General features: G+C 41.2%; 1 protein-coding gene across 1 annotated transcript; it reads right to left on the bottom strand.

Moving 5' to 3' along the window:
* Nucleotides 1-18: 18 nt before the first annotated feature.
* LOC138617571 (transmembrane protein 150A) lies at nucleotides 19-23,499 on the bottom strand. The gene is made up of 8 exons (XM_069692672.1): nucleotides 23,298-23,499; nucleotides 22,664-22,895; nucleotides 16,524-16,571; nucleotides 15,773-15,859; nucleotides 14,655-14,722; nucleotides 9,164-9,291; nucleotides 4,226-4,403; nucleotides 19-3,486 (listed from the first exon to the last, which is right to left on the bottom strand). The coding sequence occupies exons 2-8, from the start codon at nucleotides 22,726-22,728 to the stop codon at nucleotides 3,173-3,175; spliced, it is 888 nt and encodes a 295-aa protein (XP_069548773.1). The 5' UTR covers nucleotides 22,729-22,895; nucleotides 23,298-23,499; the 3' UTR covers nucleotides 19-3,172.
* Between the last annotated feature and the right edge of the window lie 2,801 nt (nucleotides 23,500-26,300).

Here is a 26,300-nt window from a genome sequence, read left to right as displayed (position 1 = left end):
AAGTTCAAACATGTGCTGTTTTCAGTTTTTATTTACTGAACATTAAGGCATATATGTATACAATCATATGACTTTTCATCAAAATAGAATTTACAACCTTAACCTCTTTGGTTTTCATTATAAAATAAGACATAAGGCACAGGGAGCATTTTGCTGTTCAACTGACTGGGGTATCAGATTTCTGTGAGGTTTACAGGTTAGTTTGTCAGAACGCTCTCGACGATGATCTACTGATTGCGTGAGTAAGCTAATTTTTTCCTGCTGATATTTAACCACATATGCGTGAGCAGCATAAGCATTCTCACAAGCTAACATTACAGGAAAGGCTTATTTTTAAAGTCTCGATTAACAAAAATAATCTATTATATCACGGCTGACCATCAGTCCTACGGCTGAGAAAGAGCACTAAAACTACACAAAACAAATATACACAACAAATCCTCGTCAACATGGACTCCATTACAACAAAGACATCGGAAGGCAGAAGCAAACAGAGTTCATTCTGCTTTAAATCAAACAATGCAGCTGGTGTGGTAACATTTTCCTGAGTGCAAAGATCAGACAGATCCATAACAAGAAACGACGGGACAGAACGTAGAGACGCTGGATGTCTCGCAGGAATGCAAAATGTGAATTTGATTGAAAGAAAGTTTCTCAAAAGAATGATTTTTTTTTTTTTTTTTGTAGTCTTCGATTGGAACAAAGGGCAATGTTCATAGATTCCTATAACGGATAAACCTTGAAGTAAAATTCAACCCTTTTTAGTAAATCTGAAATGACTTTTCTTTTCTTTCTTTTTTTTTTTGCTAAGGCAGCACCAACATTTGGCTTAACATTTCAAATGCATCAAATCTTTACTGGGAAGAGGAATGCATATCGTAAAAGTAACGCATAGTTGCAGGTACAACGATGTGAAGAACTGAAGCCAAAAGCACGGACTGCAGTTCAAGAGCTCATCGTTACTCACTGCATGAGAGCAGATTTGGCCTTTTAAACTGCAGCCAACAAACTGAATATTGTTGACTGTGGATACAAACATGTACAATTCTTCAAGTAGAGAACAAGACGCTTTCTGGTGAGCTGGACCGCAACGGCTCAGATTTCAAAACAAACTGGTGCAGTAAGCTGCGTGACCAGCAGAGAGAAGCAACTGACCGGTGGTGTGGCCGGTGTCGTTTCCACCTTCTGGCCCATTCCCGCCGTGCAGAGCGCATCAGCTTCTCCAGTTCAGTCTTGTTTACATTCAGCCAGTAAATCACTACATTTCAGTCCGTGGCAGACTGTGAAACTGTAAAAACCACTTGCACCCAAAATACTGGCACTGATCAAACCTCTGCCCAACATGTGGTCAGTTGTGGTGGGAGGAACTTGAGAGTAGAACCGTTTTAAACCCTCCGCTCGCTCGGAGTGTCTTAATATTAGACTGAGATGTTCCTAAAAATATGACCAGCAAGTCCGATCTCTTCCAGCGGGGCACATTTCTCGGCGTATTGGTATTCTTGGCACTCACGGGGGACCCTCTGTTCCCACTATTAGCAGCCAGTGACTGTCCCCATGTCTCCTCTTATTGCTTTCATTTATCAGATGTTAAAGTAGGGGCAAAATGACAGGATGAGGCCTTTTTGTGTTTCAGCACCGATGCTACTGTTGAACTAGTATTTGGCAGGTACTGTGCAGTAACACAAGAGGCAGGACGCTGCATCTCAGTCATGTCCTGCTGTACAAATCCTTCCTTTTCCCTTTGTCCCACCACCACACCAGCTGGCCATGCTGAAAACACTCCAGCTATGTCGAAGTCTGAGCTTCAAAGAAAAAAGCAAGCAGGTAAAGCAACGAGAGCGCGTTCTGCTCCTCCCTGATACAGAATAATAAGATGCAGACCTCCGTCCATAGGACCTGAAAACACGCGTGATGCCTCGTCTCTAAACTCAATAAACCAAGTGCTCTGGCTTGAATTAGCCGGAACGCATTTGGCCTCTGGACACTGTGTCACCTCTCTTTTACAGAGAGGAAGTTGAATCCAATATCATTTAAGGTTCATCATCAATCTAGTGTATGGATCTGAACAATGAGAGAGAAAGACAAACATTTGTTTCAGCCTTGCTTATGATATTCGAATTTCTGAGGCACCAGGTCTGTTGTTTTTTTTCCTGCATGCGGTTAAAATAAAGATATGACACATCATCCAAATAATCCAGACACAAAAGGACATTGTGGTCGGTACCATGGATACTTTAAAAACAGTTTTGAGGCACATAGTTCAAAGCTGCAATTTTTGAACACAAAACAACCTGACAGAAGCCGTTAGGGTGAATACTTGTTACTCCGTTCACACCCGTCAGAAGAACAATACAACATTCAAGTCCACCTGAAAATATTCACTTTATATTTAAGTCTTGGTCAACGGTCTACTCGGAATCATATCTGCGTCTTTAGCTTTACTGTCCACTTATCTTTGCTTGGGAAAAGAACAGCTAGTATCTGGAAAGAGTTGGGCGTTAATTTGTGCATCAAGGTTTTTCATATCAGAAATATCAGGGAGGTTTAAATGATTGCAAAATGCAGAGCGCTTGCCCTATTCTGTTTCCAGGACTGACAACTTAAACATCTTTATACTCTTCTATTTGACACTTTCATTGAACTTATTGCATGCATTCGTTCTCTGGTGGGAAAACAAGCCTCACTGTAACACTTGTGCACCATCTTCTCCGCCTCACTACTGTAATACTGTCCGCCGGGCTGTCCAGCAGCCTTCGCTTCTTTACACGCGATGAAAGCATCATGGCAGTCCCCTAAGAGGAAACAGTCAAAAGCCACAAACTGTCACAGTTCACAGGGTCTCAGGTTGATGTGATTGACAGAACACTCCTCTACTTGTCACTGACGACATGACTGAGTTGGGAGAAAATTTGGTTTTACACTTGTGCGATGTGCAAAATGCAAACAAGTTCTTTAGAGACATACAGCTTGAGGTGAGCACAATAGAAACTGAGCTCTCCGCTGTGGCAGCGGATCTGCAGCCGCTGCGCCGTGAGCGGTTGCTGCACCGGCCTGGTTCCTTTCAAAGCTTCAGGCGAACATGGCTGGAAATGAATAATTAAAACTCATTCAACAACCGGAATTCGAAAGGAATAAACAAGGCAACTGTGTGGTGTCGAGCTGTGCCGGCTGGCTACAGTATGGACATGTTTTCAGGTTGATGTGGTTGCGAGTGCGAGTGCGAGTGCGGACCGGGCCCCGCCAGTGAGCCCAGTGCTCCCAGTGCTCCCAATGCTCCCAGTGCTCCCAGTGTGTCCACTTTGTGTGCCCTCCCAGCATGTCCCAGGGCTCCTCCTCTGGCCAGCACCACCATGGTGTCTCCTGACATGCTGGCAAACTCGAAGGCAAAGGTCCCGTAAAACAGCATGATGATGACGCAGAACACCCATTCGAAGATGGCCGAGGCGTGTTGCAAGACGAAGCTCTCCTGACAGAAGAACACTCCACCTGGGAACACGGTTAAGGAAAACAACAGCAAAGCGGAGCGAGGGTCTCAGCCCGCATCTGCATGATGGGAAGTCTCAGTCGTGGTCACCATTCTGCCATATTTGACTGCTCTTGCGTAACACTGCAACTATCAACCTTAGTTTTATCATTTTAAAATTCAGACAAAAGGAACTGAGCCTGGTCTACCTGATGTATAAACTCTGACACTGGCTGCCTTGTATTTGGAAAGAGAAAAATACTGTGGACACGTGTGTGGATTGCACCAACATGACAGTGTTGTCTGTCTGTCTGTCTGTTTTTTATTTTATTTATTTTATGTTTTGCTTCGCCAGGTTGTGTGCAAAGTAGCGCTTTAGGCTCCATTTGGTCAAGATCACAGACACATGGAAGTTGGCAAATGATGGGGGAGAAGGTAAATAAAACCTGCCAGTCTTTTTGTTGGAATAAAATGACCAAAGGCCATGCTTGAGACTAAACATAATTCCCAAAATGTCAGACAATTAATTTAAACTATGTCCATCAATAACGTGTAAAACGGATCTAGGGGATTGACAGCATGCAGGCTATCAAGCTCTGAATCTGCTGTAATGTACAGCTGTAAAATACATGCAATAAAGACAGGTGACAGGATTTGAAACACTGAATACTGGAGGGAGATAGTTCCTGTGTGGCTCTGTCCTTAGTCAAGCTGCTCTAAAGGACTCGAAGGCTGCCATCTGTTAGTGCCTGGAGAGGATACTGAGCACCAAGGCTACGAAGGCCAGCAGGGTCATGCCGAGCCGGAGGTGGGCCAAATTGTACTCCCCCTGGGTCTTGGCCAGTCGGTAGGTCAGCGCTGACTGCAGGCACACAAACAGCATACTGGTGGGGAAGGCAATGCCTGCTCCGACATAGTGGAGAACCTTGGCATTATCCACCTGTCATACGAGGAGAGGAGAGAGAAGGAGAGGGCGAGGGAGAAACGGGGCTGATATTAAAATGGGAAAGACGAGAGATGACGCGACAAAATAGCAGTTTCACGGCCGACAGTGACACTTAATGAAAAGGACAACAGCACGTGGGAGCGGTCCGAAGGGGGGGGGGGGGGGCAACATCAGCCAGCTTGCGCTTCCAGCTGTTGGGTCACAAACACTCAGTTTTTTAGCAATCTGTTCGAAGCCCCTTTAAGTCAGAAGGCAGAGAAGAATAAGAGAACCAGCGGCGGCCTTATAGAGGAGACAATGGCAGCAGGCGACACAACAGAACGCCTCCCTTTCCCTGCTGGTCACAAGAACGATAAGAAACAATACACAAAAGGGCTGCTCAGGGAGCATGTGACCACAGCTCCCACTGAAGAGTCCACACACACACACACACACACACGCACACGCACGCACGCGCGCACACACCTCTCAGATGTACTGATCAGGACAGATAAGAGATTAAATGGGGCATTAAGCAAAGCTAGAAACACATTTAAGGACTAGACTAATTTAAAGAAGGAATTGCTTTCCTGGCTAATGCCGAAAGGTCAAAGCCCGGCAAGAATAACAACGTCCCTGTGCTCCACATAGAGTAATTCTCAGGGATCATTAGAGCAATAGCCTAGAAGTTATTTAGTTTTGGCTCCTAAGCCATTTGTCCATTGACCCAGCGAGTACATACTGAACATTCTTGTGCAGCGGGCTAATCCGAGAAGTGACAAAGTAAGATTTACAGACATAAAAAGTACATACAGCAGGCATCCGAGATCTGCCTGTGACATCTCCTGAGCTGGGAGTAAAGACAGGTCAATCACGACTAGGTCTCACAGGTATTTGTCCAAAAAAAAGTAATGTTTTGTTCACATGCTTTTGTGTTATGCTTACATAGTGAAATTCGACAATAACAAAAACACCCTATTTCTTCTACTGCATCACCTCTCCATCAACTGTAACTACATCATATCAGCACTGATATGGAGTGGGAGTATTTTAGTGCTGGCAGTCTGTTGCTCGTGATACTCGGTAATAACGCAGCACAGAGACGCAGAAACAACCATTTGCTTTGCTCTCCTGGCACCTTCTTCTTCTCCTTCTATCTGATGTAGCTTCCACACTAGAGCTGCAACGGTTAAATCGATCAGTCGATCAGGAAACAGGAAAGACATCTACCACCGTTTTGATAAATAATCTTAAGTAAAAATATTAAACATTTGAAGTTCCCGCTTCTCACTTTTAATTTCAAGCAACTGTTTAATGCAGCCTTCATCCACACACTGCTCTTTGTGTGCGTACGTGTGTGCGTGTGTGTGTGTGTGTGTGCTGCCTGGTGTCCCAGATTTGATCACTAACTGCAGTCATTACCTGATGGCTTCATGTATCATTAGTCAGGTAAACTTTTGTTGCCCTAATTTCTATATGTTTTCGCACCATACATCATGCCAGGACCATGTGCTATCTCAGTGATGTGTACTGAGGTAATGGAGGGTGAGAGAGCTTTAAAGTGAACAAAACTGGTCGCAGAAGCGGTGCGGTAACAAACAGGAGAGACACAGGGAAGGGAAATGAGGATGAAGACAAGCCTGGGCTGTACAGTTCTCATTACAGCTAAATCTGTTCTTTCCAAAAGTACGTTTCTGTCAGTGCTGGGCTTCATTAGTCACTGCTGACATTTTCTGCAGCTACGAATCTCCAGCATTTCTTCCCGCAACGGTCGCATTTTCAAAAGATTCAGTCAGGTCTTCTTTGCTGCATTCTTGAAGGTCTCAGATGTGACCCTCTGCGGAGTTCGTCCTCACGTAAAATGCAGCTCGATGACTAAACAAGATCAGATTCGTCAGGCTGACACTGACAAGCGGCTCGCCCGCATACATGAATAGTAATGGCAGTCGCACAGAGCTCACACTTGCTCTTGAAGAGTTAGTCACAAGTAAATGCGTGCAGGGATGGTACTCTGGATGTGTGTGTGCATCATTGATACGCCATCTTCAATAAAAAAAAAAAAAAAATTTTAAAAAAAAGTTTTACTATGTGCTGCAATTAAAAATGGTGTTTTGGAATGACGATTCCGGTGATAAAAAAAAAAAAAAAAAAAAGTTCAGGTGTGTGAGGATGTACATGTGAGGAAAAAGCCGGACTGATCCGCTTCCTTTCAGCTTCACTTTCCACTTTCTGGAAAGATAAATAAAAGAGACGAAGTGAAACTTCCAACTGTTTACACCACACATGCTGTACCAAACGCCTGGCAAAGTCTGCAACAGAAAGTGTCACCACCACCAATTATGACAGCCCTTTAATCAGACATTGAGCAAGAGATGTGAAACCACATTTTGAAAAAAGAAAGGTAAAAGATGAACTGGTTATATTAACAGACGCTGGTAGGCTGATTTTGCTATCTTCAGCCCCGTTTCCACTCTTTGCACTAAGATCGACGAGCGGCTGAATTTACAGACAAGTGGTATCGATCTTCTCATCAAACACAAAGTAGGAGGAGCAGTCCAATCACCTCCCCTGGTCGTTTTCTCCTCATGGCCCTCTGTGTGGCAGCAATGCGCTTCTCCATCATCCACTCGAGTGCCTCTCTGCCCAAATCATCAGCCCGCCTGACAGGAAAAGCCCCAGCGGCCACACCACGTCGGTGCTGCCAAAGCCTTATGTAACACACGGATACGAACGGAGGTAGTCGACAAGAGGCTGCAGAGTGCGCTGCCATGCGGTGTGTTTCCAGTGCTTTCACTCACTTTGATCAGCTGGGGTCAGATCTTTGCCGTCAGACGCCTGCTGTTTTCTCCTTGTTTGTTGGGTGTGTCTGTGGATCTTGAATCCACATGTTTATGAGACGGAAAATGTGGGCCTTCTCATAATTTTTCCGCCGGATTTCCATTCTTTAATGTGGTTTCCACAGTTGATTTACAATCGATGTCGTCTGTATTACTTAGCGAGGGCAGTCTGTGACCGAGCGGCAAGGAACCGGGCTGCGATTGGTTATAGATGGGGCCTCTGCTGCACACACCCTGTTTGCCCAGCTCCTTTCCGCCCAGCTCCTTTCCATGCGTGGCCAGGCTTGATGACTCACTTCCCCCTGGCTCTTCCTGTAAAATTCCTCCCACTTCTGCATAGCTCGGAGGAGAAGCGGGAAGAGACGACCTTCTTACACTCACACAAACTGCCACATCTGCTCCGCACACCGCTGTCAGACGATTGTTCTCCGTCACACAGTGCCCTTCAGGCATACATAGTTTAAATGAGATGTCATGCCATCAGTAGAGAACATTTAGTCGATCCTGCTTCTCATCTTCACCACACCTGACACACAGAATCAAGAGCAGTCCAATATGAAGGAGCACCAGCTATTCAACAGGCATCCACTCATGTTTCAACAAGAGACAATAAGCTGCACATCGTTAAGCTGTAGGGTGAACATAAATGACAGTGGAAATATTTGTTGTCACTACTTCTAAATAAAAAAAAATAAAAAAAATTACCTTGATTCAGAATATGCATTTTTACTGCTGCATTTATTTTGGAGTCGGCATCAAAAACTGAAGTGGCCACGTACGTCACATGTATTCCTGTCTTTCTTCAGTTACTTCCCATTAACGTTCTACTATTTGACAAGCTTTTAAAGTTGAAGGACAAACCCAGTGTTACAACAAGAGGTCATGGAAGTGTCCAGCCTTTCATAAGAAACCAAACTGTGTCTATTTCATCTGTAAAGTCTCCCTCCCAAATTCCTATTTCTAGATTCCAAGGATGACTCATTAGAGCGACTTATGGCTGCTCACTCTGCACTGTATCTCTTTGGATCTTGTAAAGAATCACACGCACATCCCTTCAGAAGACACCGCACTGATATGAAATTCATTTCCTGGAGAAATAATCATAACCACTACTTGCTAAACTTAAACCATGAAATTTAATTATTTACATTTTGAGCTTTTGAGTACTTGCTTTTCGTCCCCAGAAGTGAGGTGGGTCCGGACAGATTTGACACACACACACACACACACACACACACACACACACACACACACACACACACACACACACACACACACACACACACACACACACACACACACACACACACACACACACACACACACACACACACACACACACACACACACAAGGCGTCCATCCAGAGCTCCAAATATTTAGATATCAAGAAATTCTTTCCTAAAAAACAAATATATACAACAAAGGAATTGAAGTTATGCTCCTTCACTTGAAGTTTTTTCACCGAAGACGAAGTACTGTACAGTGTCTATGCTATGAAGGTAGAACAGGAGTTAACAAACTGCGTATATTTACTCTGCAATACGAGTTGTGTTCCCGACAGAGATGAGGAAGAGAAGCAAGATTAGACCAAGATTAAAAAGCAAAGAAGAAACAGAGTAATGTTCCCACGCCAGAGTATCATTGAGAAACACTGAGGCTTTCCAGTGAAATGTGGTTGTGTTAATGGTTATTTTCATCATCAATATATCTGCAGATGATTTTCTTGATTAACCATTTGGTCTTTAAAACAACAGAAAATTGTGAAAAATGCAGATTATAAGATCCTGAAACTAAATTAATATGAAGATGGAAGATCACAAAAAGTGACAAATCATGTTTAACAGTTAATTAAAGTTCTAATTTATACTTCCGGGTCTATCAGGATCTCATATGCATGTATGGACACACAAACATGTTTTTAAAATGGAACAACTTACCTGGAAGTTGCCCACCATGATGAGTCCAGCGGCACAGATCCAGCCTGTGGAGAGACTCGCCGTGTTGAGAACACAGTTCTGGTGCTTCTCAATGACGTGGGCATAGCGGAGCAGCACAATCGCCATAACTACAAAAAGAGACAAAAAAAAAAAGAAAAAAAGAAGAGTCGGTTATATAAATGAAAACACTGTGCCAGAGGTAGAGGAAAGTCCTTTAAAGAAAGGGAGAAACTGTCTCATTTTGCTTATTTTGGACGAGCACCATACACTGTGCCTGGCTTCACTTTAATGCAAACACTCACACACCTCAGTAAGCCAAGAAACACAAGAATTCCCTGCGGGCTAATTTCAAATTACAGGAAGTTTTAACAAGTGAAACTACGAGAGGCAAGGGATGGCGGGGAAGTGAGAAAGATAGTTTGGTGTGGGGGTTGCATAAAATTAAAAGGTGAAGAGAAACGAAGTACAGTATTTGGGACAGATGAGTGCTGATGTGCTAATAGGTTCTGACTGGGTGCATTGTTGGAGCACTGAGGAGCTGACCACCGCCTGGTTTCTCTTTGTTAGCTCCTCACGGCTGCTCCTTGATGAAGGTTGACTGGGTTTGGTGAAAAGCGGGGCACGGGAGGGAGGGGGGACAAGGAGCCCCTCATGTCTTGACCTGAAGCTCATATATTGTCTCAGAGACTAAACTGTTGTGTTAGCTCCATCACCAGTTCTGAGTAAGAGGAGGGGTTTCAGAAGAAGTATGTGCTGCCAACAGTGAATAAAAATGGAAACCGTGGTTACGGAAAGGAAAGAAACATGGAACAATGTCAAGCTCCGTCTCAATTAGTCAGGACTTGGACATGTTGTAGCCCGTCTGGCTCCGAGCCAGCGTCTCAATGACCAGACACATTTCATAACCTGACCACAACCTCACTTCACAACACACAAATGATTACTCACTCTCAGACTGCTCTTGTTCTCACTGAAGCTTTTTCTGCAGCAGTATTAAACAAACCCTTTACACACATTTCACATTGTTGATATTTTTTTACAATAACAATTCAGCTGCTTCTGTTTTTTTTTTTGCTCAGATAAGAACAAATTATGGTTACATATCAGGAAGGAAAGGTATACAACCAAAATACCAGAGTTACAGAGGCTAAAATTGATCTCCATCAGCCTGCAATACAATTTTTAGGTAGATAGATGATAGAAAGAGCACTTTATGAAACTGCACTGTTACAAGTCAAATCACATAAGAATTACAAAAACCAAGATGCTCTGAAGTAAATATGAAAATAATTAAAAAAACAAACCAGTAAAATCTGAAGTAAACTAGAACCATACTTCACATATTGGTATCATTATTGTTTACAAAAGTAATGTCTAAGGTATAAAAAATAATAAAAGAAAGATGTTTTTAATTAACATTAAAAGATTTTGTGACACTTCTGTCACAAAGCTTCTTTTCAGATAGCGTTAGCATCGCATCTACACTCTTAGATATCTATACATTTTACAGATTTTGCACACGTCATGTTCTGTGTTTTTCTCTCATACTGAAGGTTGTTTTAATATGATTTTTGTAAATATAGGACCAACTTTGATCTGAGTCCATCTGTTTAAGTTAAAACAAGTTTATCACCTGCTCAATGAAATATTAGAATTAATTATCAAAAAGTTAACAGACCATACAAATAAACATTTTTACATGTAGGTAGGAAATGCAACAGATGTATGCGTCTAGCAAAAGCTGATGTAATGTCATGCAATTTCATAAAAATGTATATATTTTTGTTATTAAAGTGTGTACTGTTTTTTTTTTTTGTAATCTTCTTTCTGCTTCTTCAGCATCAGAGTGATTTCAGCTACAATCTTGGAAAAAGAAACAGTAGTGTCCCCAGGCTCGGAAACTATCTTGTTTTTTTCCAGCTCCGTTTTAAAGTGGAAAACATACTGTATGGCTGAAGGGACGAGAGAGTGAGCTGCAGTTTATTTCATTAGATTACAGCATCTCTGCTGCAGACTGACTGGCTGTGGATTTTTTTCTGTTTCAACTAAATTACTATTTCATCATAAAAAATTTGCATGTTTAAACTTGCTGGCATTTAGCAGTCACCATAACATGATGAAAGCTCAGCCTGAAGGTTAAAGAGCGGGAAGAACATTTTCTCTTTTTTTTCTGTCTGTAAACAAATCCTTGTTTCTTTCACGTTTGTCTTTTATTTTGAGCCCTCTAAAGGCGCATTTGTGCAGGGATGTTGTCCGGCATCTTTCTTTGAGGATGCATGTTACGCTGTGGTCATGGGTTCCTCCAGCGTAAGGGTGCCATGTCCGATGAACAAGCAAAATAGCTGAACTCCACCTGGCCTCAGAAGGTCGTGACAAGCTGCTATCTAACAGCTCAACAATAGGAATAATTTTACATAAACATGCCATGCCACAGCCCCAAACACTGTCCCAGCTTTAGTCACCTTCTTATCCTTTCCTCTGAAATCAGGAAGCCCAGGGGAGGAAGTAGAGTGCTGACGCACACACTGTCTTGCACAATGTTTCATGCACACCAATGTTTCTCTTTCATGCAAAGTCACAGCGATGTGGACTTACTGTGATGCATGCACGACCATGCTGTCGCACGCACAGACCTGGATACTAGTGCACAAACACGAGTGCGTATTCCCACAAAAGTCACCTCAGCCATGCCATGCCACACCACACCACGCCACACCACACCACACCACACCACACCACACCACACCACACCACACCACACCACACCTCCCAGTAAAACAAACCCCGCCGCCCTCACAAGGGGATACGTTTCAACCCAAACACCCGGCTGCATTCTCTCTCACAGGAGGTATGCAGTGAAAGAGTACACGCATTGTCTTTAAAACAGTGTGTGTGTGTACACTGGCGGAAAGGTGGGAATTGGGATGAAAAGGAGAAGAAGAATTATGAGGCAACATGCAGTTCACTGAGTGCATGTTATCCCAGTTAGGAGTGAATCCCTGAGCCAACTGTCGCAGGCACAGTCTCAGAAGTAAGACAGAAATCAATAGGCTAACAAGCTAAGCACTGATTATTTACAATAGTCTGTTGTACAGCGACATACCACATCAACTTAACTTCCTTTGTAGAGCCATAATAACTCACTATACAACTTGTGTTAACAAATGGTATGTTCACACCGACTGAATGGTGACAGAAAAATAAACACACAAGGCAGCTGTAAACGTAATCAATACGACCTGAAGATTGAAGCATCAAAACCCGCAGAGATGCTCACAGATCCTTTTGACTCCGATTTAAATATAATGCAGTTGTTCCAATGTGAAATCATTTTAAAACAGTGTCACTGTAACACTGTTTGTCCAACAAAGAGCAGTGACGATCAGATTTTTTTCAACTTTCATCAAACGTTCCAAGTATTAAGTAACGAAATGAAAAATAGGGGATCTGTATCAACACTGTTTGTGTGCGTCTGCAGCTAGAAGCTTTTTTTTTTTATTTTTTTTTTTTAACTAATAACTCAATAAATTCTTTGGTCTGTAAAATTAGAATAACTGAAGAATAAGTGCTGCTAATCATATTACAATTCATCATCTGGTCTGATTAAAAGACAAGATATGTTCAGTTTACTATTATGAAAAACAAAAGAAAAGCAGCCACATATTGCCATTTAAAATGCAGAATTAAGTGAATTTTGGCTTGAAAAACAACTAAACTGATTATTCACATCCTCAAAATAGCTGCACGTTTATTTTCTCTCCATCTTTAATTCACTAAACAGCTTGTCAACATATTTTTTGAGTGCTTAATAACAAAATGTAATTGTCTCAGTTTGATTATCTGATTTACTTTTCCTCCCACATATTAATATCAGCCTCAAATATTGAGCACCACACGAGTTATAATCCCATTAAACCATTACTAGAAACCATTTAGACAGAAAATGTAGCTTGTGTTTGAAATCATGGTCACCCAAAACTGACATGTGGAAACAACATTCATAATGAAGACACAAACAGACATGAGGTTTTTTTTTAATCCATCTGCTATTGGCATTTTAAACAAACGTGATTTGGTTTGTTCTTGGCATCGGATGTTATAAAGTGTGCCCTGGTTTCTGGCTTCTCTTCTGTTGCTGCATTTTCTGATCGTTTTGGTGAAGAGCAACGATAATAAAAAACCCAACTCTATTTCTGTATTCAATTCTGATACTCTGAATTAATTTGTCTGCAGAACAATGCACTTTCATTTTTAGTTAATAGTACAATTAAAGTGCAAAGCTTAGCCTAACTCTCTTTGTCTTTCAACTATATGTACAGAATCACGACAGACTGACCAGCTGTGGTTCAGGGGTCATGGTTGGCCAACAGAAGTGGTCAAACACACTGGACATCCACTGCTGACTGAGCATACTTCACACGGTGATGCAACGGCCTGGTCGCTACGCTCGCGCACATTACACTGCCTCCATATACAATACTACGTATACGACACAGAAACGCTCTCCCATTCTTGTTATAGGCAAAAACCAGCGCTGTAATTTGGCTCAGTAAACAGCTTGCAGCGATTGCTGTTGAATCAAAAGTACAAGCAGTGTTCCAGAGTCGGCCAATCAGACGAGACAGACAAGCCTTAAATAACTGCTGGAGGCATGGGTACAAACAAGGCGAAGAAACCTCTCTCCGGCTTTTTATACATGCATGTGTGTGTGTGTGTGTGAGAGAGAGAGAGAGAGAGAGAGAGAGAGAGAGAGAGAGAGAGAGAGAGAGAGAGAGAGAGAGATTGCGCGCGCGCGCGCACACACACACACACACACACACACACACACACACACACACACACACACACACACACACACACACACACACATAGAACAAGTCTAATCCACAGCTGGGAAACATTAACTAGATCAGGGTAGTCAGAAGCACCAGCGAACGCAGGAAAAAGTACATGTAGACTCACATAAGACATACTGGAAAGAGCAGCACATGGGAGCTCATTCCCTTCTTTTTTATATCACGCATATTGTCCTTGTGCCTGATAAAATACACACTCACTGTGAACGTGTGCCTGGACATATGTGTCCAAGTCTGTATTAAAACTGGTCTGAAGCAAAAAATGTACTCTTATTTGTTCCTCTTCATTTCTTCAAAGCGACCACATGCAGGGTCTGTACTTGCTCCTGGTTGATGAACTTGTGGGGACATGAATATGTTTACACAGTCACATTGTGGGAACCGACCCTCCTTTTACGGACAAGAATCAATTTCTCGTAATGTAAATTATTACACTTTAGTAAGAAGATTTGGTTTAAGGTTAGGGCCAGGCAGGGAGGTGTCTAGGCACTTAATGCAAGTCAGTGTAATGTCCACTGAGGTGATGGATGCGTGCGCGTGCGTGTGTGTGTGTGTGTGTGTGTGTGTGTGTGTGTGTGTGTGTGTGTGTGTGTGTGTGTGTGTGTGTGTGTGTGTGTTGTGCGTGCATATCTTACCCATGAATGAACCTGTGCTGCAGATAAGGCTGAAGAAGCAGCTCTCAGGGGGAAGAGTCCCACATTTACTGCAAGAGAGAGCACAGAGAAAGAAATCAGCGATGCACTGTGAATCTACCTGCGCACTCGACACAGCAACAGCAGCACTAATTGCACTCCCATCCTTTACACTGCTTTACAATATCGACTGGCAGAGCCAGGACCCCTCACATCTCATGTCAAGTCTTTTGACTTTTCACCTACTGCCTCTTTAGGAATGGTAAATGTTTGTAGGAGGGGAAGCCAGGAGACAGTCAACTCTGGCTGTCCGTGCCCGAGCCCCTGCTGCCTACAAAGCCAAAGCCTTCTCAGCTGACTGCAGTCACACTCACATTCTTCAGTACATAGATGAAAACGTATAATTCATGAGACTAATACCCGCACTGATGACTTTTAAACAATTCTTTGATGTATTTAGCTTTTGCAGCACAAAATTAAATAGATTCAAAATGTACATATCTTCCTCCTTCACAACTTCAACTGATTGAGTAACAGCAGCACAACCAGCAGTGCAATGTTAAAGATCACCTTTTTGAAATATTCAGACATGTTCCTCTGTTAATCTGTAGCTGCGGATTAACAGAGAAACTGGATATAGCAGCCTTATATGTCATCTGTAATAAGAGGAAAACATAAGCAGTGATTTGGTTGGATTTTTCTGGCGATTTTTTTTTTTTTTTGTATGCAAACACAGTATTTACGTGCTACAACTGGCCTTTGATGTTGAAAGCTCTGGAAGCCAAAAAGCTAAACAAAGGAGCAAGAGTGTCTTGATTTCCTCCCAAATGTAAGCCGACTCCTCTGTGAGTGTGAGTGTGTGTGTTTACATGGTTAAGCCCAGACCCGTGTTTTGCCTCTGAACTGCCACGGTGGCAGGCAGGATATTTCAGCCACAAGTTATTTTCAGAATGCACACACACAAGGAGAAATGTCTCCTTCAAGCTCACTCGCTTTTTATCAACAACGTGCTGACAGGGGTCATGTAAAACAATGGGGCAGTGTTCCTGTTTTTAATCAACAGAGACAAAGAGAGAGCGGAGAAGTAGGGTTGGACGGTTCAGGGGGCGAGTGTCACTGACCTGATGAGAGGTACATTGTCTAGCGTGCAGCACAAGGATGGCCCGCTCTGCAAATACAGCTCCTCTTCACATGACTGGTTGTACAACCTGGGATACCAACGTGCACCAAACATGCAAGCACGCACACAAACAGGGCAGAGCAAAGGTAAATGTTAAAAAAAAAAGGCACATATGAAGCAAAATCACATGTAACTTAAATTGTAGAAGCATTAAATCTTCAATCCTACTGGAAATAATCACCAACTAACAAAATTAAAAGCGCTGACATATTTCTGATTAGGATTGCAAGTCCTACGAATTTCAGGTCTAAATATCCAATGCGTGGTTTAATGAACATTTTCAGTCTTTACATAACATTACAGGAACAGTGAGGTTGCAAAAAGGTTTTCTTTTGTTTTATTGTATTGGTGAGTCAAAGTGGCAGAAAACCACTGACATCAAATAGTAGCTCTGCTGGTAGAGATTAACCTCAGCTTGTCCAAAACAAACCCAGCATCCAGAGGAACAGAAAGTCACTCAATAACAGGACATTAACCGAGAACAATAACAAATGTTGAATAACAGTTTAGAGCTGTGATCATTTTCTGCAGTTTATTCTTTTAGTTGAGGTGAGCAGATTTTGGTGAGTCTCTCGAACGTTTGTGAGGTAAGTCACCACAGAATAACTCCAACACTTAAAGACAAAAAATTGATTGCAGGGAATGTGTGGGGATCAGCAGAGGTATGATGAAGAACAGATTAAGCAACGTACCAGTTATCCACAGGGCAGACATGCTGGTTGTACAGGGCCATGGCGTACCTAAAAGGGAGACCGTATGATTAGACAAAATGAAAGGCACTGCGACTGTCAATCCGTAACAATTTAGAAGAAAAAAGTATTTTTAAATCACCAAAATTCAAGCGACAAGCAGCGAGGAATGCCCTACCAACACAGTATGCTGATGTCACTGTAACCCCACAGTGAGCTGTCACGTAAAAAGAAACAGCTCGAGATTGCGAGGACACATAATATCTGTGTGGGCGTACATCCTGACCAAAACCAAGAAAAACAAGTGTAGTTTGTTTGCAGCCTAAATCCGATAAGCAAAAAGTCAACAAGTTATTCGTCATGTCTGAACACATTACATTACATTTCATTTAGCGGACGCTTTTATCCACAGCGACTTACAATAAGTGCATTTCAACAATGAGGGTACAAAACTCAGAACAACAGGGATCAAGAAAATACAATTTCTTCAAGAAAGCCAAACTACAAAGTGCTATCAGTAAGTGCCATTTTAAGTGCTACTAAAGTTCTACTGTTCAAGGTAAAGTCTGAAGAGGTGTGTTTTTAGTTTGCGGCGGAAGATGTACAGAGTTTCCGCTGTCCTGATGTCGTTGGGGAGCTCATTCCACCATTTAGGAGCCAGGACAGCAAACAGTTGTGATTTTGTAGAGTGTTTAGCTCGCAGTGAGGGAGCAACAAGCCGATTGGTAGAAGCAGAGCAGAGGGAGCGGGCGGGGACGTAAGGTTGGACCATGTCCTGGATGTACACTGGACCCGATCTGTTCACAGCACGGTACGCAAGTACCAATGTTTTGAAACGGGTGCGGGCGGCTACTGGTAACCAGTGAAGGGAGCGGAGTGCGAATGAATTTCGGGAGGTTAAAGACCAGTCAAACTGCGGCATTCTGGATGAGCTGCAGAGGTCGGATGGCGCTAACAGGTAGACCTGCCAGGAGGGAGTTACAGTAGTCTAGACGTGAGATGACCAGAACCTGGACCAGAACCTGCACCGCCTTCTGAGTGAGAAGAGGACGTATTCTCCTGATGTTGTGCAGCATGTATCTACAGGAACGTGTCGTTGCAGTGATGTTGGCAGTAAGGGAGAGTTGACTGTCGAGTGTCACGCCGAGGTCCCTAGCAGTCAGGGTCGGGGATAACACAGAGTTGTCCAAGGTAATAGTCAGAAAACATGATTTTTATTATCTTATATTTGTAGTGCAGTTGGTTGTTTATTTACGGTGATGGTTTTGCATTAACTCCCAAGACCTCAAGCTAAAATTTCATTATTAAAATGTCATAATTCATCTTTCTTCAAATCACCTATATCAGTCTTTTAATTAAATAAAAGACAACAGTGACCTCCAAACACTCAAATCGAGGCACTCTGACCTACAACTGAGTTGCACCTGTTCAACCTGCGAAAGCAGGTGACCTGACATCATTCCTTATCACTCTATCTGGGACTTAAAGGGCCAAAGAGAGAAAAAGAGTGGTTTGTGTTTGTCAGACTGTTACGACTCATACTGAAATCCATCTACAGTGTTTATTTTGGTCAGGTCACTGACCAGCCACATCCACAGACAGGTCATTAACCAAAAGATCAAAAGTTAGAAGCTGTATGCTGCAAGCTGATAACAGTTTTGTACATTGTTCTTAATGCTGGTTTTATAGCCATCATGCTCTCAATGGATAGGAATTAAGAAGCTCTTAGGAAGCTGTGGATGTGTGATATATTTGAGACCGACAGTAATCAATTCAAACCGATGAACTAACCCAGGCACGTATATCAGTGTACATGTTGGCTGACATACAAAAATAGAAATACAAAAATGCTACACTAGGTTTGATATAATTTAGAAACAATATCACCATAACATCCATCAGTAGGCAGTGAACAATTTAGAGTTCAATTTCAGGTCCGACCGTTCATTAAACAACAAGACAAGGTAAAAACCTAATACGTGGCTTAATCATGTATGAAAGGCTAGAGAGCTTTTAATTTGGAATGAAAATAGGAAGTTGCTGCATTTTGCTGCCAAATTGTGTAACGTTATCACTCATTCAGTCATTTGTGTTTATAGGGCTGTCCCTGCTGGTCCAAAAACAAATATGCAGGATCTTTATCAGAATTGCTGTTTAATTCATTTATTTAACTAGTTTGTTTATGTATTATTTAAACCTCCAAATACTGAGGTCAGTATTGGCCTCAAAACTCAGGTTATAAATGAAAACTATCATGCAAGTAAGCCCTCAGTTACGCGACAATGATTACTTGTGTCATTATGCCTGAGGTTGTGATTATTTTCTGCCCACAAACACTTTTAATTAACTAAATAATTGAACAGACCATTTTCAGTAACTCAATGATATTGAAGGGGCTGTTTCTACCAGTAATCGAGATGTTTTGGGCTCTTTTTTTTATTTATTTTTTTTATTTTATACACTTTATTAATCCCCGAGGGGAAATTTCTTCACTACAACAGGGGGGCTCTCAGGGGGGAGATGCTGCAGCAGGCTGCCACTAGCGCGGCGCCAGGTAACCTGACCTGAGGTGCATGTTTTTGGATGATGGGAGGAAGCCGGAGAACCCGGAGAGAACCCACGCAAGCACAGGGAGAACATGCAAACTCCGCACCAGTAAACAGCTCACTTTTAGAAATCGCCGTCGTGGGGCTTCAGTGTGAGGCCCTTGATTATTTCAGAATTAGAATCAGAACGCATTAATTATCATTGTAAGCTCCCCAGCAGCAACATGTGCAGCTCAACCGTGCCTGCTGCTTTGTCCATACTTGTCCAAGTCTAATACAACAGCACATAAAAATGACACAAAAATGCAGACATCTGCTTTTTATGGTTGGTTGCACTGCTCATTATGAAGAGGTGGTACAGTCCGAGTGTTTACGTGTTACATGTTTTTCAGTTCCAACTATAACCAGCAAAGATGATACAATGATGTGTGATCATTTTATCCATAATTCTAGGTAGACATGAGAAGAGGGGGAAAAGTGACACGCAGGGGAAAAAAATAGTAACTCACATTATGCTCCTGTTATTCACACACACTGATAAAAACGGCCAAGAAAAGATGGGAAGAGAGACAGGCAGCGTCAGACTGTGACACCATTTGTCCTGATTTGTGAAAGCAGTCATAGTTCAGTGAGAGGTCAAGCAGCAATGAGGACTGTTTCCAAGCTCGATGGTATCCTACTCACAAACCAATCTTTAAAAGGACAGAGAGACACACACACACACACACACACACACACACACACACACACTGACACCCAGAAGTCACTAACAAGCACCGAGTCACACGTGTGAACACACACACTAAAGCATCAGGGCAGGATTTACTGGACATCAAGCATCTAACTAAATAACAATCATTACTACGACTACAATCTCGCTCGTCACTTCTGATACATTTGATGCCAATCCAAGAGCTGCTGTAAGAAAATCAACATTATAGAGCATCTGTTTGCGAGTTCCTTGTTCATCTCTACAAGTGATGTCTCTTTTGCAAGTGGCTTTCTAACACAACATGTGATTTGTAAAGTGCACATCTGGTACTGACTGCCTGCTGTAGAGGCTGTCAATACTTGGTTGGCTGGTTATTGGCAGGTATTAAGCTTTGTGAATCAACATGTGAAAGTCATAAGCCAGACGGCACCAAGGAAGCCCACAAGAGTGAGGTGGGATATGGCTGTCAGGTAGAGGACTGCCAGATTTCCAGCTCCGAGTCGTTTAACTGCACTACAAGACAAAAAACAAACAAACTTGCCAAAAGGGTAGAGGGATACCAAGAGACCTCATTATAAAAACATAGGAAAAGCAAGTATGGCCAGATGAAGTTGTTAAATTTTCCTCCACTTCTGAGGCACATTTTTCCAAAGTTAAAATAGCACCAGTGCAGCGTTGGGACATTTCTAAATAAAGTGGGCTTTTTTAGCTGTATGTGGAACTAAACCAGCGCATTATGTGCTTGGAGGAGGTTGAGTAATAATAGGTTTGTTTATATAATTAGCCCTCTATCAAAGCCCAGCAGTAGTTGTAAACTGTAATTGCATGCCTGTGAGCAATATTATACATGGGACGGACCATGTTTTGTTTTTGTTTTTTTAGGACTGAACAAGGAACATATAGGAAAGACGTTAATGGAAAAATCCCAGTTTGTACAGTGAAAATTCCCAAAAACTGTGCAAAAATAACCCCAGGAAAGGATGGGATGCATAAAATATGGATAAGCTCTAGCAGTATAAGCAAGACTCCAGTTGCTTCTCTGGGTGGTTGCTGAGGCACATAAATCTGAGGTTTTTTTTTTTAAAACTGGAAGCAAAATATGTTCTTAAATAACAATTTCCAATCTGAATGGCAAGAAGAACAGCCTATGGGTATCGTGTAACCAAACGCATTACTTAACTCATAAAAGGTCAGGAGATGAATCTAAGCCGATACTCTTGGGTGGGCACAAGCCTCGATCCACACTTTCTTACTCTGGACATGGTTACCAGATGCCGAGTGAAAATTCTGCTTACGCTCTCTATTACCCACTTCCAGTATTTACCTTTCTCCCACCCACTCACTGAAAGGAGGAGTTATGCAACATGTCACATCCTTCGACATTCCACTAGTCTGAAAACAAGGCGCCCTTGTCAAGGTAACAGGAAGGAAATTGGTTTAAAGGGGATGCCAGTCAGCAGCGTTTGGCACCGTACGTCAGATCAGCTTTCTACCTCAGAAACGCTAGAAAGAAAAGGGCAATGCTGGCACTAACTTTTACATTCTGAAACTACAGGAAACCAGACAGGAAGTCCATCACCATTCAATCAGTACACCTGGATACAAACTCCTGATTGGACTGGGAAGTAGCAACATTCACAAACACTAATTAGCATACAAGATCTCTGCTTTGGCATCTGATTAGACTGCTTAGTCCCCGTGCAACTCATCATCGACGTAGCACATAGCCTAGATTCAGAACTACGACCATTTGGATTTGGGCCATCTGTCTGTCTCCCATTGGGAGTTTGCATTCCTCCTCTCAAAGTAATAACAGAACCGAGAGGAGAGCTGTCAGCTCGTTCTTTTCTCTGCGGTACATCTGCTCAGATACTGTACTGCAGATAATTAAGCTGCACTTCAAACCTGCATGTCTCACTTTTAAGAGAGGGGTGATAATCCCAGATCCTTCCTGGAGAGAGTTAATCCACATGCAATTGCCATGGCTCCCAGGAATTCAGGATAAATATGCAGCGTTGCTCTCCTGGGGGCAGCAGAGGTGAAGGTATCAAAAGCTTTATGTTTAATATAAACAATAAATTTGTAATTCATTGGATTATTGCCTGGGGATCACTGTGTCTATTCTGAGATAAATAATGTCAAAAATATCATTTTTATGATGACAATATTTATTATTTATTTCACCTACTTTATGGTATACTGTACAGTATACCTAAATTATATGTTTTCTAAATTGTTATCAAAACAAACATGACAATCTGAAAACAACTGTAATTGGTCAATGGCTTTGCAGGCAAAACTAATGTGTTTAAAACTGTTCTTTATGGGTCTATTAAGCAACAAAATAATTAACATACAATGATATAGTGGCTCAAATTTGCTATCTTACACTAATGCACATGGATACAATGTGATTTTGCTGCACTGATTATTTTTTTTTATTGTTTCTGTTCAGCTCTGTTTAATATTTATTTCATTAGTTAAAAAAAAAAAAGAAGCTTTGGGTATGTTGTAAATCTGCTGGGGTAGAGTATTTGTTTGTGCCTGGTGGCATTTAAAACAAGCAGTTCTAATGACCAAATAAATGTCTAAATGTCAGAGACTGCAAAAAGAAATGCCAAAATTACATGTTACAATGGAAAGTAATGTTTCTTACACGTTTTACAGGGGATACTGTATTGGCGGGCACTTTTACATCACAAAATCCTATTATGCTCCAAGATCATAAGCTATATATCATCCTTGACATGAGATCAACTTGAGCATCTCTACTCGCTGCCAAAGCACTTGAATCTCAGCTGACTTGAAGACACACTTGGCTTATAGTTATATAGAATTAGGATTTCACAAAATTATTTTTGCTGCCAAAGAAGTGTAACACTTACACAACCCATATCCCAGTGATGGTCAGGACTGGGAGGCTAACAGGCAGTATCATCCAGAGAGACATCTTCCAGCACCTTGAACAGCCCCTTTCTTCTTTTTCCTCTTCGGCCAGCCGAGCGATATCTGCTCCAGTAACATTTAACTGAGCGTGCCTGACATATGCATTGCCACCGACTTAATCATTTCCCTGAAGATGGAGGTATGGTAGTTGGGACGGATGTGCCCTTTGAGCTGGTGAATGAAAGGAGAGTGGGGCAGTGAGTTTCTGTCAGTAAAATTCACCTCCTAATCAGAAGTTAATCATCATTGACAGTTGGGAGTAATAATGTGCAGTCAGGGTTGCGATGCTCACAGTAACTTCATGCATGATGATGAGTATGTATTGTGGGTAAATTGCAAACAAATACTATCCAGTAAAATATCACTTTAATACTTTGTGAATTTTTTTTTTTTTTTTCTCTATTTTTCTTGATTTAACCAAGAATCATTTGCTTCAAGAGTTTTGATAATGTGAGGGACTGGTGCAGTCACTCACGGTTGACTTAAATAAGCTTGAAGGGTCTCTCTTGTTCACCTTCACCCTCCTTGTTAGCAACAACGACGAGCATCAAAACCAAATCTGCGTCCACTCACCTTCTGCCTCCTTTTTAGCTCGCAAGTTTGTGCGGTTTTGTTTGGAAACTTTTGAGTACGCCGAAGGTGTCCTCCTCTACTCCGGTGGCCCCAAACGCAACCGCGATGTAGCCTTACTTTTATATCAAGTACTAGATATTCTTTCCCGAGCGCTTCCCGGTTGTGGTCGTTTTTCGCTGCGGAATGAGTGGGGGGGGGAGGAGGAGGAGGAGGAGGAGGAGGAGGAGGAGGCTCGAGCTCACGGCAGTCTGTCTCGCTGCTGTTTGGCCGCCACGAGACACTCTGGAGTATCCAGCTGTTTGACTCCGCCCACGTTGGGTTTGCGCACGAGGGGGCGGGTTGGCGGCAACGAAGCTATAAAACCCTCAGGTCCGAGCTACAAACATCTAGTCGTTTATGTTATCATTTTAAGATAACACGTGAGCATCTACCTGTTTGCGCGGTCTATTTTGTGGCGTTGCTTTTATTATGCTCCGACAGATGTATTTTACAGACCGCACGAGCTTCTTAAATTTGAGCTTCTGCATTGCATGTTTTAGTTGGTGTCTTAACTGTGCAGCACAATGTGGTCCTATTTCCTCTACATTTCTAATAATGACTCCCATTTCATAGTTTTGCCTGTCTTTATTAGTAGCTAGCCATTTTTTTAACTTAATATTCTTCTTTTTAATTTTGCTTTGCATGCTTATAAATTATGTAAAATGCTTTTACAATACGTTTTAATATTGTATTCCTTTTTAGGAGTGCTGCTGTAGCGAAAAAATGTCCCCTTGTGGGATTAATAAAGTATCTATCTATCTATCTATCTATCTATCTATCTATCTATCTATCTATCTATCTATCTATCTATCTATCTATCTATCTATTATATATCTATCTATCTATTATCTATCTATCTATCTATCTATCTATCTATCTATCTATCTATTATCTATCTATCTATCTATCTATCTATCTATCTATCTATCTATCGATCTATTATCTATCTATCTATCTATCTATCTATTATATATCTATCTATCTATTATTATCTACCTATCTATTATCTATCTATCTATCTATCTATCTATCTATCTATCTATCTATCTATCTATCTATCTATCTATCTATCTATCTATCTATCTATCTATCTATCTATCTATCTATCTATCTATCTATCTATCTATCTATCTATCTATCTATCTATCTATCTATCTATCTATCTATCTATCTATCTATCTATCTATCTATCTATCTATCTATCTATCTATCTATCTATCTATCTATCTATCTATCTATCTATCTATCTATCTATCTATCTATCTATCTATCTATCTATCTATCTATCTATCTATCTATCTATCTATCTATCTATCTATCTATCTATCTATCTATCTATCTATCTATCTATCTATCTATCTATCTATCTATCTATCTATCTATCTATCTATCTATCTATCTATCTATCTATCTATCTATCTATCTATCTATCTATCTATCTATCTATCTATCTATCTATCTATCTATCTATCTATCTATCTATTATCTATCTATCTATCTATCTATCTAGGGTGACTCTGTAACACCTGTGCAATGACTACAGATGAAAAATAGCCTCTTGGCTAACTCTGGTGCAATTTACAACAATGTTTTATATTTGTGCACTGTCCCTGTAAAACTACCAAACAAATAGAATAAATAGAATAATATATTATTAACATAATATTTTACAAACAATGTGTGGCAGCTTCAAACATGAGAATCTGAAGACCAGAAACTGCTGGAAACGCTTTCAAATAAAAACGCCCAAAATACACACATAGGCTGGGTGTTTACTTTATTGCTATTTTAATTGTGTGTATTTACCAAAGGTTAGTATTTATAAAATGTTGTATAAATCAGGCTATGAATGATGTTCCCTTTGCATAAAGGCTACCTTAAGAATTGGAATAAGCCTGGAAATATTAGTGTAAGTGCTACTGATGTGGAGAAAGTCATTTTGAGAAAACTGTCTTTATATTTTCAACTTACATATGTAAATGCTGTTTTCAAATGAAATGCTTGTAGCTCATTTCAACAATCTTAATGTGGTCTTTAGTCCGAGTTTCACTTTAAGATCCTGGGACAACAATACACGAGGAACGTGTCTGTTCCCTAGCAACGCCACTGTTTATTCTCAACACTTATCTGAAACAACTTCCGGTATGCTTCACACAAAATCCACGCTTTTTCTTTTCGTGGTTTTCTTCTCCCGGCTGATTATGCGGGATCATTTTCGTCTCTCTCCCAGTAAAGTCAATAAACAAGAACCTTTTGTAGTGACACACGCAGAGAGAAAAAGAGAATTAAAGCCAGTCCGTCCTCTATGTTAAAAAGACTTGTTTCTGCTGCCCTCTGGAGCTTTAACTTACTAATGTGTCTCCACGTGTACCTCGAGATCATTCAGTGTGACAATATCATATGGACCAATTTACGGGCAATGACTGATCAAAAATACTCCGTATTTAAATGAATCAAATAAAAGCTAACCCTACTTCAAAATGATATCAAAATAGTGTAGTATTTACTCTGCTCTATATTTATACTATACTATATTTATACTGCACTGTTAAGAATTTCAACTAATATTTCTAATTTATACCATCCTGGCAATCAAATGTATTTGTTGATCATATTATTCAGCATTAGTTTCACACCTCGATGTATGTTTTATTATGATTCAAAACACTTACACACACATATTTTTTTCTTATTTTTCTACTTGTTTTATTTTGCCCCTAAAATACTCGTATTCTTACATGTTTGTTATTTTTCTTAATTTCACATTTCTTATCATTTCTTTATGCTATCTATTTCTATACTAGAATGTAACCAACTGCTAAATAACCATATTTCCCTTTGGAGATCAATAAAGTATTCCTAATAGCTGTTCAAATAGCTGTTAAACAGTGAAATGTCTCAATCACCTACTGATTTTCAAACTTTGAACAAGCTCAAAATCTTGCGACAGAGAATATATTTGAT

The sequence above is a fragment of the Brachyistius frenatus genome, unplaced genomic scaffold (assembly GCF_029030835.1).
Source record: "Brachyistius frenatus isolate BFR_SWC_R1_liver_20210118 unplaced genomic scaffold, ASM2903083v1 Contig_13, whole genome shotgun sequence".
NCBI classification, from domain to species: Eukaryota; Metazoa; Chordata; class Actinopteri; family Embiotocidae; genus Brachyistius; species Brachyistius frenatus.
The sequence above is the reverse complement of the archived record's forward strand: the minus strand, read 5'-3'. Positions and strand labels throughout refer to the sequence as shown.

Bases quoted from the DNA above. Each gene is read 5' to 3' on its own strand.
- LOC138617571 (XM_069692672.1), bottom strand. From the start codon at position 22,728: ATGTCTCTCTGGATGATACTGCCTGTTAGCCTCCCAGTCCTGACCATC. The intron at 9,292-14,654 runs GTAAGATATGCA...CTCTTTTTGTAG, and splicing joins CAGCACAGGTTCATTCATGG to TTATGGCGATTGTGCTGCTC. The intron at 4,404-9,163 runs GTAAGTTGTTCC...CTCGTATGACAG, and splicing joins TCATGGTGGGCAACTTCCAG to GTGGATAATGCCAAGGTTCT.